At 45.4% G+C, this 15,246-nt stretch overlaps 3 protein-coding genes across 3 annotated transcripts; 2 read left to right on the forward strand and 1 right to left on the reverse strand.

Annotated features, from left to right (window-relative positions):
* Positions 1-1,753: 1,753 nt before the first annotated feature.
* LOC135521157 (TBCC domain-containing protein 1-like) lies at positions 1,754-4,375 on the forward strand. The gene is made up of 2 exons (XM_064947090.1): positions 1,754-2,531; positions 2,812-4,375. Exons 1-2 carry the CDS (start codon positions 2,287-2,289, stop codon positions 3,167-3,169), a joined length of 603 nt encoding a protein of 200 aa, XP_064803162.1. The 5' UTR covers positions 1,754-2,286; the 3' UTR covers positions 3,170-4,375.
* A 903-nt stretch (positions 4,376-5,278) lies between these two features.
* LOC135521158 (gamma-crystallin S-like) lies at positions 5,279-7,716 on the forward strand. Its single transcript, XM_064947091.1, has 3 exons — positions 5,279-5,296; positions 6,021-6,263; positions 7,444-7,716. Exons 1-3 carry the CDS (start codon positions 5,279-5,281, stop codon positions 7,714-7,716), a joined length of 534 nt encoding a protein of 177 aa, XP_064803163.1.
* A 550-nt stretch (positions 7,717-8,266) lies between these two features.
* Positions 8,267-14,954, reverse strand: lcmt2 (leucine carboxyl methyltransferase 2). Its single transcript, XM_064944799.1, is given in 11 exon segments — positions 8,267-8,381; positions 8,574-8,623; positions 8,789-8,924; positions 12,605-12,696; positions 12,698-12,764; positions 12,766-12,779; positions 12,904-13,009; positions 14,124-14,247; positions 14,250-14,357; positions 14,572-14,746; positions 14,883-14,954. Coding segments are annotated over 11 exon segments (1,059 nt in total).
* Between the last annotated feature and the right edge of the window lie 292 nt (positions 14,955-15,246).

Here is a 15,246-nt window from a genome sequence, read left to right on the forward strand (position 1 = left end):
GGTTGTCCTTCTGGAAGGTTCTTCCATCTCCACAGAGGAACTCTGGAGCTCTGTCAGTGACCATCAGGTTCTTGGTCACCTCCTTGACCAAGGCCCTTCTCCCCCGATTACTCAGTTTGGCTGTGCGGCCAGCTTTAGGATGAGTGTGGTAGCAGGAATACAAGATCGTTATATTTATACACCAAATGGTGGTTTTATTCTTGCCTCAAACAGTGAAAGGGTCCATAACGCCCATGTCTTCATAGTTTTTACAATAAATTGTTTTCCTTTTCAGTAAGAACAGTACCCTCTGCTCAACTCTGCAACCTCTGAACGTGTATGTGTCTTTCGGGAGGGGTTGAAATAAAGTATAAGGCATGTATCTGTTAGATATCTGTTAGATATTCGTGTACATTGGACAATAAAGTCATATTTTTCTTCTTTCTTCTTTGCAGTGCCTCAGCCTGGTGATGGAGGACTCAGTGTACTCCGGACGGGCAGTGTTAGTATGTCTATAGAGGTTAGTGAGTTATCTTGTGACTGTTTTATAGCTCACCTTTTTTTGTGGGAGAAGTAGAGAGCTATCATGATTGAAGCATGGCTGTGTGTCTGTGACTGACCGTATTTCTGTTCTCCAGTGGAGGGCGCTATGAAGAGAGCTAAGATCGCCCGGAACACCCACATTGCCCCCCCCCCCCCCCCCCCCCCAGCAAGATGGTGCTAATGTCACAGTGTTCAGACAGACCCTGGCCAAGGAGTCAGACAAGCTAGCAGTAGCTAACGTCAAAATACCCTGTTGCGGTGATGCCTTATGCTTCGAACACACCGACAGCGTCATTGCATTTGGTACACCAGAATCACATTCATTTCCAATGAAATGCTGCGTTTGCCTTGAAGCATTGCATTGCAGAGGCAGTTTCAGTGCGTTCAGTGTGGCACATACGTTGGATTTATTGAACGTATGCGTCAAACTGTATGTGTAGACGGCTTGACAGAAATGGTAGCAGAAGGTGAATGTTGAACTTTTGTTGCACACATATCCAGATGATGCTGCGTACTATTTTGCGCAATGAGTCTGTCAATGTGATGGAAGAGTTAATCTACATGCTCTCTCCACTCAGGTCAGGTTACGGAAACCCTATAGCCTGACCCACTTAACAACCACAACAGATCAGCTTCAATAGAGACGGTAGTAGTGTTTATGCTTTGTTATTTATATCATTTCTACTTTTGACTGATGACTTTGATTTTCATCTCAGCCATCATTCAGTCCATCACACAGTGTTGGTGACTAGAGCTTTACTGTAGTTAACATAGTAAATAATTTATTAAGTAGTGGTGAAATGTTCTGTTATGATACGGGGCAGGGTAGCATAGTGGTTAGAGTAACCGAAAGGTTGCAAGTTCAAATTCCTGAGCTGACAAGGTACAAATCTGTCGTTCTGCCCCCGAACAGGCAGTTAACCCACTGTTCCTAGGCCTTCATTGAAAATAAGAATTTGTTCTTAACTGACTTGCCTAGTAAAATAAAAAAATGTTTTAAAAAATGGGGGGGGGAGGTTAGTGTTAGGACATAGACAAACACTACCCTGATACACTTCCACACACCATCTCCAAGTAGCAGCACCAACCGAGTCAAGGGCTCTGTTCTGCCAGGAAGCCTTGATACTTCCTTATGGGCAAGAAATCAAGATTGCTTGTCAGTCCAGGGGACAGGAGGCCAGAAGCCTCTCAGCTGGCCTTTGTTTGTTTCATGGTGTTAGTTCATCTCTTTAGTTGGGAATGTGTATTTTGTATTTTATTTTTTGTACATATTTATGTTTCATCATCTGAACAAATAATAATCCGCTTGGAATGGCCTACCAAGAGGTCAAGAAGGAGGTGGCCCTGGACCAAAGGTAAGGTGTCTGTCTCCTGGGTGAGTACATTTAACACCTAGTTGCACACACTTACTTCCCACGTTTATGCACACATCAAATCAGGTTACAGACCATTTAGCTGGGCTTAAGACCCCTAGACATAACGAGAGCAACAAAATCAGTACACTAGTTATTGGTTTTGTAGCAGTTCCTTTAATATTGCTATACTGTAACAATGTCCATTAGCTCAGGTGCGATGACATTCACAGTGGTGTGTGTGTTTTAGGTCAGTGAGCCTAAACGTCAGGGTGGTGTTTGTGGCTGGCCATAGGGTCCTCCTCCTACTGTACCATCCACACCCTCAGCCCCACTCAGCCCATACTCCTCCCCGGGAACACTGCTCTCACCCCAGGGCCCTTCCACACACTACCCCTCCCTGGAGGATCACATGGCAAGTGTGGGTTTAGCTGTGGTGCCAAACGCCTGGGACCAGCCCTTACTGCTGGGTGTGAAGGGCACCACCCCAGACCCTGGCTCCTACCGTTTCCTGACGCCCGCTGAGTTTTTAGAGTTGGAGGGGGACACTTATGAGGAGCCAGGTGGACTGCCATCGATGTACCAGAAGGCCCATGAGGAGAGGGAGAAGAGTGTACAGGACTGGCAGAAGACTGTGAAGGATGCCCACCTGAACAAGTGAGTGACAGAGCAGACACAGACACTACCAGTCAGCCATTCTACCGCTTAGATTTATCATCAATGTGAAAATAATGCAGCCACTCGAAAAGTCTGTGACTATTGTGTTGCTTAATTTACATAACAAGTGGCCCAGTTGCGTTCACTAATATGATTTATAAATAAATGCAATGATTTAATGGGGAGCTAATTGAGGGGCCCAAGTGCTCATTTAAAGTGAACTCTGGTTGTCTGTTAATGTTTCTGAGTCTTGTTCCTGTAGTAAGTTGTCTGTTTTCAGAGAGCGGTGGCGTCAGTTCCAGGCCCTGGTGGAGCAGAAGTTCCATGATTGGCTGTTGGAGTCGGGACACAGACATGGGCTGGACAGCCTTATCCCCCCCTGCATCCCTTTCCAGGACGCCTCGCACAGCGACAGCCTGGAGGCCGGGCCAAATGACACTAGGCAGGAAGGGACATCTAGATGGACAGTGGGGAGGACACCTTTTGCCTTGCTGACTTTTTGGGTTCTTGTTGATGGAGATCCCCATACAAAGAAGCTTTTGCCTCACAGTCAGCTGTTTGCTTCACAGCCACTGGTAGCACTAAGCCCTTTGTTTGCATGCTGTCCACAGTTCCAGGCAGGCCTGGATCTGATCTGAGGATCACTAGACTGCAGAAGGGTGGCCTGGTATACACCTCTGGCTCTGTTCTCGTCCCCTGTATCCTGTCTCGCCCTCCCACTGCTGCATTCCTTCATCTAGTTGAGACTGGTGCGTCCAGATTCTCTACCCTTGCACACTCACTCTCATGGATTTAACAATGGTGGGGATGGTAGAAAATCAGGACACAGGCAGTGGTCCTAGAGTACTTGGGGTACGACTACAGGGTACCTATTGTTAGCCACTCAGGTTAGATCTGCCTAGAGTCTGGTTCTTCTGCTATGGGTACTGTACCAATTAAATAATAGGGAATCATTTAACTGTCTGTTAAATTCAGAGATTGACCTTCCAGTATAGGGGAAAGATGTATTAATGTATACATATGATATTAAGTTGTTAGTATGTATTTTCTGGTAGCGTAGGAGAGAGGGTGTGATGAATTTAAAGGCCTGTGCCAAATTCCAAGGAATGTAATACCTTTAGCACCTGAGTGCCAATCTGTTTGTGCTGTCATGTCAACTCCTTATCACTCATTGTCATGTCAAACTGTTTCAAAATGTTTGACTTTGGCAATGGGGTTGGCAAGAGCACAAACCGATCTGGGACCAGGCTAGTACCTCCCTCAGATGGGACTTTGGTCTGTAGACTATAATAGCCACCTCGAAGAAGATGGCAGAACACATTAGTGTTGTGAGAAGAGAAAGATGCCTTTGAGGGAGCAGTTATATTCCGTTACATGGGCCATTAAGTTATATTCCGTTACTGTGTACTATTAAAATAAGCCTAGCATGCTCCAGAGAATGCTGATGTTGCTAGGTTACCCGGTATTTCTCTTCCTTATTAGTCATTTGCTTTGCTTCTTCGGCCAGTGTGGATGGATGAGATTGTATTATTGTTCTTCTGCCTTGCTGCTGTAGTTTAGTTCTCAGGGACTTCCCCTGTGTATGGCCTCTTTATTGTTATGTCATCTTATTGGGTTACTTTTTATTTTATATTTGATTTTAGTTTATTTAGCAAATATTTTCCTAACTCTATTTCTTGAACTGCGTTGTTGGTTAAGGGCTTGTAAGTAAGCATTTCACGGTAAGGTCTGTTGTATTCTGCGAATGTGACAAATAAAAATTGATTTGATTTGCCTTTCAATTAAATTGCACTATGTCGGCCTACCTACATGTTACAATGGAAATTATTTTCAATGTTTTCTAAGAGCACAATTTTGTTTAGTTCTCTTTTTTCTTTAGTCATGAATAAACTATTCATTTTTGCCTTGACATGCCTTTTATTGTTGAATATTGTACTTTCATAGAGACCCTGTATATCGACCTCAGCTAATGTTTAGTTATACTGTTGGACAAATCACAAACCATTACAATTAGCTGTAGCACAGCCAAATTGTATAGAGAAACTATTTTTGGCTAAGATGGGGGAGCAGATGTTGAACAATCACCTCCGAATCATTCATTGGCCCTAGAGGAGGAAGGGAAGAGTGATTGGCCTGCACGCTTGACAGATTTTCATGCTTCTTGGTTGTATTCTAGTGTAATGGATCTTGCATAGTTCAAATGTCTAATGAATGCCTCCAAGTTCACCCACACACATATTTCCCCCATTTGTGTTTAGTTGAAGACATGAATACGCCCGAAGAGAAGTTGTGACACTTTAAACAATGGGGACACAATATCTTTGCATCTGGGCAGAATTTGGCACGTTTGGTAGACTCTTGGCCTGAGGTGGTAGGCACATTGGGCATAGGCTGGGGTGGGGGTGATGGGAGCAATCTGGCAGGGTGGCGTGTAGGGAGGGTGTGTGTTTTGGCGAGATGAGTTGGGGGGCAATTCAGCAAGCCAGCAGAGAGGGGGTCAATGGGCACTCTCACCATGCTGTCATTATGCCGTAATCCCGCTTCACTTTTCTGGAAAAACTGAATAGCACTAGAATCACTGACTCAATTTTTGGATCTCATTTTCATGACAAAGCGATTGTTCCACTCACTGTTTAAAAAACTGTGAGGCTGGGTGTATAAAAGGGCGTGGGTGGCAGGACCAGAGGCATCCAGACTTCGGGGAGACCAGCAGACCACCGCTATCTATCAAGCCTAGCCCACAAACAATGTCCAAAATGGGCAGGGTGAGTAACGGATATAGCCGCTTGGCTCTGTGCAATCACTGACTCCATCAGAACAAGTTTTAATGATACAGTATAGTGGGCAGTATAGTGATTGTATGGTGGCAGTAGCATAGCAGTGATTTTCTGTGGTGTGTTTGGTTTAGTTATGGGATGGCCCATTTTCATATTTTCTGTCTTGGCTGATTTATCCTGCTGGCCATTGCCATAGTAATAACAACGTAATAGTATAATTGTAATGTAAGTGTAATAATACCAGTGTAATAGTCTTCTGTGTGATGCCTGGTATACAAGTGGAGGGCACTATTGCCAGACAGCACAGCTCAATCCCGTCTGTGAGATAGAATGCTGGTTAAAGCTTGTCAGCACTGGTGTCCTGCAGAACTTGACATAATCTCTGCCTGTCTCAAATACACATTTTATTATAAATACAGTCTTCGATTTGGCATTCAAGTGCCATCAAAAATATTTACATTGGAGTTATTCTGTGATGGAAAGACTAACTCAAACTGATGAGCTTACCCACGTCTATGGCTTTTAGAAATAGCACTAGCTGCAAAGAAAGGCATCAGGAATGTGTTGAGTGATTGACTTGTTCTTTGGTAGGTTGGAAAAAGCAATTCATTGTGTGAAAAGGTACCTACAGTGCAAAGCTTTTATCAAGCATACTGTATGAACCTAAGTTCAACCCACTCACTCCACTCTGGTCTCCTTTGTTCTCGTCCAGATTGTCTTTTACGAGGATAAGAACTTCCAGGGCCGTTGTTATGAGTGTGACAGCGACTGCACCGACTTCCATTCCTACCTGAGCCACTGCAACTCCATCCGTGTGGAGAGTGGAGCCTGGGTGGTGTACGAGAGGCCCAACTACATGGGCTACCAGTATGTTCTGACCAGGGGAGAGTACCCGGAATACCTGCGCTGGATGGGCCTCAATGACCGCCTCAGCTCCTGCAAGATGATCCACTTTGTAAGTCTGCCACTGCCTCAGTCCTTAGAGCATTATAGTGAACGAAAGGAGATATCATTATGTTTCTTCAATAACAGTATCTAGATGGGGTATGTCTGTTAGGTCTATGCTGAGCTGTCTGAATGGGGTATGTTGTATGTTGTATTATAAACCGGGTCGTTTGGGTCCTGGATGCTGATTGGCTGAAACAGAATTTCAGCCGTGTGTACATCAGACAATATACCACAGTGATGACACAAAAAAAATTGTTTACTGTTCTATTTATCTTTGTAACCAGTTTATAATAGCAATAAGACAACTCTGATGTACGTGGTATATGGCCAATATACCACATCCCCTCTGGCCTTATTGCTTAATTAGAGCACAGAACACTGTACACTTCCCTTCAATGCACAGGGTAGGCTATATATTGTAGTAGTAATTTCATAGATCAACAGAAAAACCAAGAATAGCTATTATAGTGATAGCAAAAGTGGTATAGACAGGTATATGCACGTAAACCATTTCTGACTGTTCGTCAGATGGGCATATTAGGCATCCCAATCCCAATGAGGCCAGGCACAGAACAGTGAAAGTGGCGGTTCACCCAGGACCCAGGGCTTTGTCAAAGGAGTTCAATACCAGCATATAGCACTGAGCAAGTGATTGTGGCACTGATCACTATTGGCTGACCTAGAGCTGGCAGGAAGAATCAGACCTACACTTCTACTGTAGAATCAATCCATTTTCCAACTATGGTGCAGAATATGGTGGTGGAAATATTCTCTGTAACACAGGAAGCCATAAACGGCCCAAACAACAGCAGTGAAGAAAATACAGCATGTTCTAAAAATATATGTTTCTTTTCTCCTGATGGTCCGTTCAGTTTCGGACCAATCTCAAGAGTATAAAAACATTGGATTGGTGACGGGTTGGTAGACAAATGCATTTTGGGTCGACCAGAACATCGACAAACACACAACAATACTTTACAAACCTTGTGTGTTACTAGCTATCCTTACATCCTAGCCCCCAAAATAAACCAGACGTTGCTGAGTAAGAATCTCATCTCCCTATATATCCCTCCTTCCCCCTTTCTCTTACCCCACATCCCCTCCCCCTTCTTTCCCAATCCCTTGCACTAACCCCTCGCCTCCACCTCCACTACAACCACCCCCCCCCATCCCCACCACCCCCACAGTCCTGTGGGACCCAGTACAAGATGCAGCTGTATGAGAAGGATGACTTCGCGGGCCAGGCCTTCGAGGCCGCCGAGGACTGCCCCTCAGTCCTGGAGAAGTACCGTTGGAGGGAGGTGTACTCCTGCAAGGTGCTGGATGGCTGGTGGGTCTTCTACGAGCACCCCAACTACCGTGGACGCCAGTACTTCCTGGAGAAGGGAGAGTACAGGAAGCCTGGGGACTGGGGTGCAGTCAGTCCCACTGTCCAGTCCTTCAGACGCTTCACTGAGTGATCCTCCTGACCACACAACAACACCAACCTCAACACCAACCTCAACCTCAAACCCAACCTCACTATTATCATACATAATATGCATAATATGGACTTTGAATAACCCTAATATTTATTGATTTTGAATAACGCCTATCCTATTACTTTGAGTCCTTTGATTGTGACTTTACTGAGGTCTCTCTCCTGAAATAAAAACTTGGCTGGTAAGCAGATCTGAAAATGTTGGCGTTTTTGTGTGTGTCTGTGTCAGTGAATGTGTGAAGCCGGAAGGTAGAAGGTGTATTCTTTTGTCCAAAATGTATGACCCTGAACTGATACAGCCCAAAGGGAGATCAACTTCTACATGCGGAATTTAGCCACTGAATAATTTGGTTCAAGCTATAAGGAATATCAAGTGAACTAATAAGACAATGTCATCATGACAGATGCCAAGATATCTTAATGATGCATAACAGCTCCAGTGCCAGAAATTTACCCAGCTTTCCATTACCAAGTCGTTACTTTACAAAAATGTCCTCACAAAGAATTATTCTAGCGACCATGTCTCATAGTTATAGAACAGGTTTCAGGTCTACAGTGATGGGGTGAGGGTTGTGATGAGTCACAACAGAGAAGCAGTTTCCTTCCCCACCAATCAGAGCCATCGTTGTCGACTGGTCAGAGTCGCCCAGGAGAGCCGAGCAGAAGGAGTGGCGAGCAGAAGGAGTGCCGAGCAGAAAGAGTGCCGAGCAGAAGGAGTGCCGAGCAGAAGCAGTGCAGAGCAGAAGGAGTGCCGAGAAGAAGAGCCGAGCAGAAGGAGTGCCGAGCAGAAGGAGTGCCGAGCAGAAGAAGAGCCGAGTAGAAGGAGGGCCGAGCAGAAGGAGTGCCGAGCAGAAGGAGTGCAGCATGAGAGGCCAGGGTACAGCAGACTAGTAGGGTAGGGCAGAGAGAGATGACATTTGGCACTCAGTGAATCCATTTTTAATTTGTATTTAATGTATTCAATGTACAGTGTGTGTGTACATTGAATCCATTTTGTTTGTGTTGTCTGTGACATTGTGTGCACTACAGTGAATATATGGATGTAATATAACTGGTCAAAGCCTACGGTACTCAGTGTCCAGGCTGAGCTCCACACTGCCCCTTTTGGTCAGATCTGTAACAGCAACCCCTGGCACACCAACATCATCCCAATCACCAATCACATGGACACTGTGGGAATATCTGGAGCTAACATAGGATAATGCCCGTGTTTGAACAACCCTTTGACTTAGCAGCACAATATCCTGGGCACATTTAGAGGAGGACTACATTGTTTGTAACAACTATCTCTTAACTCACTCAATGAGTTAAGGGATAGATTAATCCCCGCAGGACATTGGCGCCGACAGAGATGGCCGCCTTGCTTCGCGTTCCTAGGAAACGATGCAGTTTTTAGTTTTTTTTACATGTTATATCTTACATTAGTACCCCAGGTCATCTTAGGTTTCATAACATACAGTCGAGAAGAACTACTGAATATAAGAGCAGCGTCAACTCACCATCAGTACGACCAAGAATATGACATTCTCAAAGCGGATCCTGTGTTCTGCCTTTCACCCAGGACAACGGAATGGATCCCAGCCAGCGACCCAAAAAAACGACTTCGTACAAGAGGGAAATGAAGCGGTCTTCTGGTCAGACTCCGGAGACGGGCACATCGTGCACCACTCCCTAGTATACTTCTCGCCAATGTCCAGTCTCTTGACAACAAGGTTGATGAAATCCGAGCATGGGTAGCATTCCAGAGGGACATCAAAGACTGTAACGTTCTTTGCTTCACGGAAACATGGCTCACTGGAGAGACGCTATCGGAGTTGGTGCAGCCAGCTGGTTTCTCCACGCATCGCACCGACAGAAACAAACATCTTTCTGGTAAGAATAGGGGCGGGGGCGTATGCCTTATGGCTAACGAGACGTGGTGTGGCCACAACAACATACAGGAACTCAAGTCCTTCTGTTCACCTGAATTAGAATTCCTCACAATCAAATGTCGACCGCATTATCTACCAAGGGAATTCTCTTCGATTATAATCACAGCCGTATATATTCCCCCCCAAGCAGACACATCGATGGCTCTGAACGAACTTTATTTGACTCTTTGCAAACTGGAATCCATACATCCTGAGGCTGCATTCATTGTGCTGGGGATTTTAACAAGGCTAATCTGAAAACAAGACTCCCTAAATTGTATCAGCATATCGATTGCGCAACCAGGGCTGGCAAACCTTGGATCATTGCTATTCTAACTTCCGCGACACATATAAGGCCCTGCCCCGCCCTCCTTTCGGAAAAGCTGACCACGACTCCATTTTGTTGATCCCTGCCTACAGACAGAAACTAAAACAAGAAGCTCCCACGCTGAGGTCTGTCCAACGCTGGTCCGACCAATCTGATTCCACACTCCAAGACTGCTTCCATCACGTGGACTGGACTGGGATATGTTTCGTATTGCGTCAGACAACAACATTGACGAATACGCTGATTCGGTGTGCGAGTTCATTAGAACGTGCGTTGAAGATGTCGTTCCCATAGCAACGATTAAAACATTCCCAAACCAGAAACCGTGGATTGATGGCAGCATTCGCATGAAACTCAAAGCTCGAACCACTGCTTTTAATCAGGGCAAGGTGACCGGAAACATGACCGAATACAAACAGTGTAGCTATACCCTCCGCAAGGCAATCAAACAAGCTAAGCGTCAGTATAGAGACAAAGTAGAATCTCAATTCAACGGCTCAGACACAAGAGGTATGTGGCAGGGTCTACAGTCAATCACGGATTACAAAAAGAAAACCAGCCCCGTCACGGACCAGGATGTCTTGCTCCCAGGCAGACTAAATAACTTTTTTGCCCGCTTTGAGGACAATACAGTACCACTGACACGGCCTGCAACCAAAACATGCGGCCTCTCCTTCACTGCAGCCGAGGTGAGTAAAACATTTAAACGTGTTAACCCTCGCAAGGCTGCAGGCCGCACCCTCAGAGCATGCGCAGACCAGCTGGCTGGTGTGTTTACGGACATATTCAATCAATCCCTATCCCAGTCTGCTGTTCCCACATGCTTCAAGAGGGCCACCATGGTTCCTGTTCCCAAGAAAGCTAAGGTAACTGAGCTAAACGACTACCTCCCCGTAGCACTCAGTTCCGTTATCATGAAGTGCTTTGAGATTCTAGTCAAGGACCATATCACCTCCACCCTACCTGACACCCTAGACCCACTCCAATTTGCTTCCCGCCCAAATAGGTCCACAGACGATGCAATCTCAACCACACTGCACACTGCCCTAACCCATCTGGACAAGAGGAATACCTATGTGAGAATGCTGTTCATCGACTACAGCTCGGCATTTAACACCATAGTACCCTCCAAGCTCGTCATCAAGCTCGAGACCCTGGGTCTTGACCCCGCCCTGTGCAACTGGGTACTGGACTTCCTGACGAGCCGCCCCCAGTTGGTGAGGGTAGGCAACAACATCTCCACCCCGCAGATCCTCAACACTGGGGCCCCACAAGGGTGCGTTCCGAACCCTCTCCTGTACTCCCTGTTCACCTACGACTGCGTTAGCCACGCACGCCTCCAACTCAATCATCAAGTTTGCGGACGACACAACAGTGGTAGGCTTGATTACCAACAACGACGAGACGGCCTACAGGGAGGAGGTGAGGGCCCTCGGAGTGTGGTGTCAGGAAAATAACCTCACACTCAACATCAACAAAACTAAGGAGATGATTGTGGACTTCAGGAAACAGCAGAGGGAACACCCCCTATCCACATCGATGGAACAGTAGTGGAGAGGGTAGTAAGTTTTAAGTTCCTCGGCATACACATCACAGACAAACTGAATTGGTCCACCCACACAGACAGCATCGTGAAGAAGGCGCAGCAGCGCCTCTTCAACCTTAGGAGGCTGAAGAAATTCGGCTTGTCACCAAAAGCACTCACAAACTTCTACAGATGCACAATTGAGAGCATCCTGGCAGGCTGTATCACCGCCTGGTACGGCAACTGCTCCACCCACAACCGTAAGGCTCTCCAGAGGGTAGTGAGGTCTGCACAACGCATCACCGGGGGCAAGCTACCTGCCCTCCAGGACACCTACACCACCCAATGTTACAGGAAGGCCATAAAGATCATCAAGGACAACAACCACCCAAGCCACTGGCTGTTCACCCCGCTATCATCCAGAAGGCGAAGTCAGTACAGGTGCATCAAAGCTGGGACCGAGAGACTGAAAAACAGCTTCTATCTCAAAGCCATCAGACTGTTAAACAGCCACCACTAACATTGAGTGGCTGCTACCAACACACTGACTCAACTCCAGCCACTTTAATAATGGGAATTGATGGGAAATGATGTAAAATATATCACTAGCCACTTTAAACAATGCTACCTAATATAATGTTTACATACCCTACATTATTCATCTCATATGTATACATATATACTGTACTCTATATCATCTACTGCATCTTTATGTAATACATGTATCACTAGCCACTTTAACTATGCCACTTTGTTTACATACTCATCTCATATGTATATACTGTACTCGGTACCATCTACTGTATCTTGCCTATGCTGCTCTGTACCATCACTCATTCATATATCTTTATGTACATATTCTTTATCCCCCTACACTTGTGTGTATAAGACAGTAGTTTTGGAATTGTTAGTTAGATTACTTGTTGGTTATTACTGCATTGTCGGAACTAGAAGCACAAGCATTTCGCTACACTCGCATTAACATCTGCTAACCATGTGTATGTGACAAATAAAATTTGATTTGATTTGATGTTAAACAATATGGAAAACGTCAGCCACTAGACTGTTTTCCTGTATCTGAGTTGTTGAAGCTCCACATCTGGACACTAGAGGGGGTTGGAGGTGTAGTCTCTCCCAGCAGAAGCCTGTGGTGGTGGGCCTCAGTAAGACTGTATCCCCCAGTAGAACGCCTTCTCTTACCCAAACCTCCACAGATCACTGCCCCTCCTTCATATGGACAGACTGAATGGGAGAAGCAAGGCTCAGCCCTCTATAGGAATCTGCAAAAACACATAGTCAAAGTTCTGTGGGTATTGTATTTATTTGTTGTTGGCGGGCTATGTTCCCCACAGCTGGATAATGCAGGAGGTAATAATATAATGAACAGCAAAGTTTTAAAAACACCTCAGTCCAACACTGGCCATCAAGACAAAGGAAGTGGGCATCAAAAATTCTGCCTCTGCCTCCAAACACGAACAGGAAGTTCTGACCTCTGAGAGGTCGGAGAAGGCTGTTGAGGCATGATTCCTGCTGAAAACTGACTTATATTTATTAAGGACAGGATGCATTTAAAAGTTCACACGCAGTAAAACTTTTGTATGACGTTGTACAATTATTTTATCGATAGAAGTGGGGGAAAAGATGCTGTTTGCATTGATATGCACACCAAAGCACATCAAATCAAATGTTATTGGTCACATACACATATTTAGCGGATGTTATTGCGGGTGTAGCGAAATGCTTGTGTTCCTAGGTCCAACAGTGCAGTAGTATCTAACAGTTCACAACAATACACACACATCTAAAAGTCAAAAAATAGAATTAAGAAATATATAAATATTAGGGCGAGCAATGTCGGAGTGGCATTGACTAAAATACAGTAGAATAGAATACAGTATATACATATGAGATGAGTAAAACAGTATGTAAACATTATTAAAGTGACTAGTGGTCCATTATCAAAGTGGCCAGTAATTCCACGTCTATGTATGTAGGGCAGCAGCCTCTTAGGTGCAGGGTTGAATAACCGGATGGTAGCCGGCTTGTGATTTCCATTTAACAGTCTGATGGCCATTTAACAGTCTGATAGAAGCTGTTTTCAGTGCAGACAAAAACATGATTTTCTGTGTTATATATATATATATATATATATATATATATATATATCCACACTATGAGGTCAGAATAACACACACTGGTTGAATCAACGTTGTTTCCACGTCATTTCAATGAAATTCTGTTGAACCAATGTGGAATAGACATTGAATTGACGTCTGTGGCCAGTGGGTAATGCCCTTTTAGTGTAAGAGCTGTTTGAAAAGACTGCCTGAAATTTCAGCCTGTTTAGTGGAATGGTGTTTTGGCCTGCCTGGCGAAATTAGTTGATAGACCAATAAGAAAGAGAGTTCCAAACCTCTCTGCCAATAATCGCTAGTTTTCTGTTTTCTCCTCCCCACTCAGGCCACTCCTAGCAAAATTCTTTCTTGAGAAATTGCTCTTTGCTAAGGAACTATTTTTGTTGACCATTTTCACTGAAAACAGTCACAGTAAGGTTACCCAGAAGTGATTTGATATTGAGATAAAAATGGCTGCATTGGACCTTTAAGATCAGTGTTTAAGAGTACTCACCCATGGTCAGAGTGTGCCTCCATCTTGGTTGAGGCGGGTTGCCACTACACGTCATTCTCTTCAAGGATAGCCTCACTGATGCCTGGCCGTCAGGGGCAACGGGGTCAGGCAGGTTACATTGTCATCGGTCACTCTGAGGAGGGTTCTGATTGGGTTAAGTGGGGAGGAGCGGCCACCAAACACAGCTCCCCGCCCAGGCACAGATCTTACTGTGTGATACAGCATGACACCTGGGAGGAGAACAGAACCTGACCAGGAACAGATGTTACTGTGTGATACAGTATGACACCTGGGAGGAGAACAGAACCTGACCAGGAACAACTCCGGGTTCTATAGCCTATATCTAGAACCCAGAATATTTCCTGGTCAGAACAAAACACAGTTTTTGGTGGAAAACTCAATGCCCTAATAGTACCATTGACCAAATCCATTGAACCCTCTTACCCCAGTCATTGGATGATTTCACACAGGCACATCTCCAGCCACCCTTGGCTCTGATGAGGACCCTGGCTGTAGTATCCTCTCTACCCCCCTAGCCTGAGCCCCCACTGAGCAGCACCACTCTGCATGTCTCCTTCTGTGGTATCAGATCCAGGTAGAACTCATTCATATCCAGACACTGTTCCCAAACATGTAGACAACACTCAGCCCACACACTTAACAACACTTATTCAACAGAGGTAGAGTACATTTATATGGCTGCTTTAGGTAGCAGCAGGAGCTTTCAGTCAACCATACTTGCCCTGTTCAGGAACCTGTGCAGTCCTGTCTGGGTAGTGTCTGAGCGAGAGCAAGGTGGAGCTGAGCTTCAGGAAGTGGTCGTGCATGACTCGACCAAAGGGGTTGTGGGGGCTGATCTATTCGTACATTAAATATGGCAACTTGGGGAGGAGCCTCGCAGCCCAGCCAATAACAGCATCCGACCAAGGTCAAGAGAATAAGTACAATTACACTTAATTCTAACAAGTATACCAGGTATCCACCACCCTTACACACAGACACACATAAACAAACCAACAAACAAAAGCATGCACACGCATGCGCACGCACACGCATGCGCACGCACACGCATGCGCACGCACACAAACACATTCCACTCCATTCTCACATTGTGTCTCC

Source organism: Oncorhynchus masou, chromosome 29 (assembly GCF_036934945.1).
Source record: "Oncorhynchus masou masou isolate Uvic2021 chromosome 29, UVic_Omas_1.1, whole genome shotgun sequence".
Lineage (NCBI taxonomy): Eukaryota > Metazoa > Chordata > Actinopteri > Salmoniformes > Salmonidae > Oncorhynchus > Oncorhynchus masou.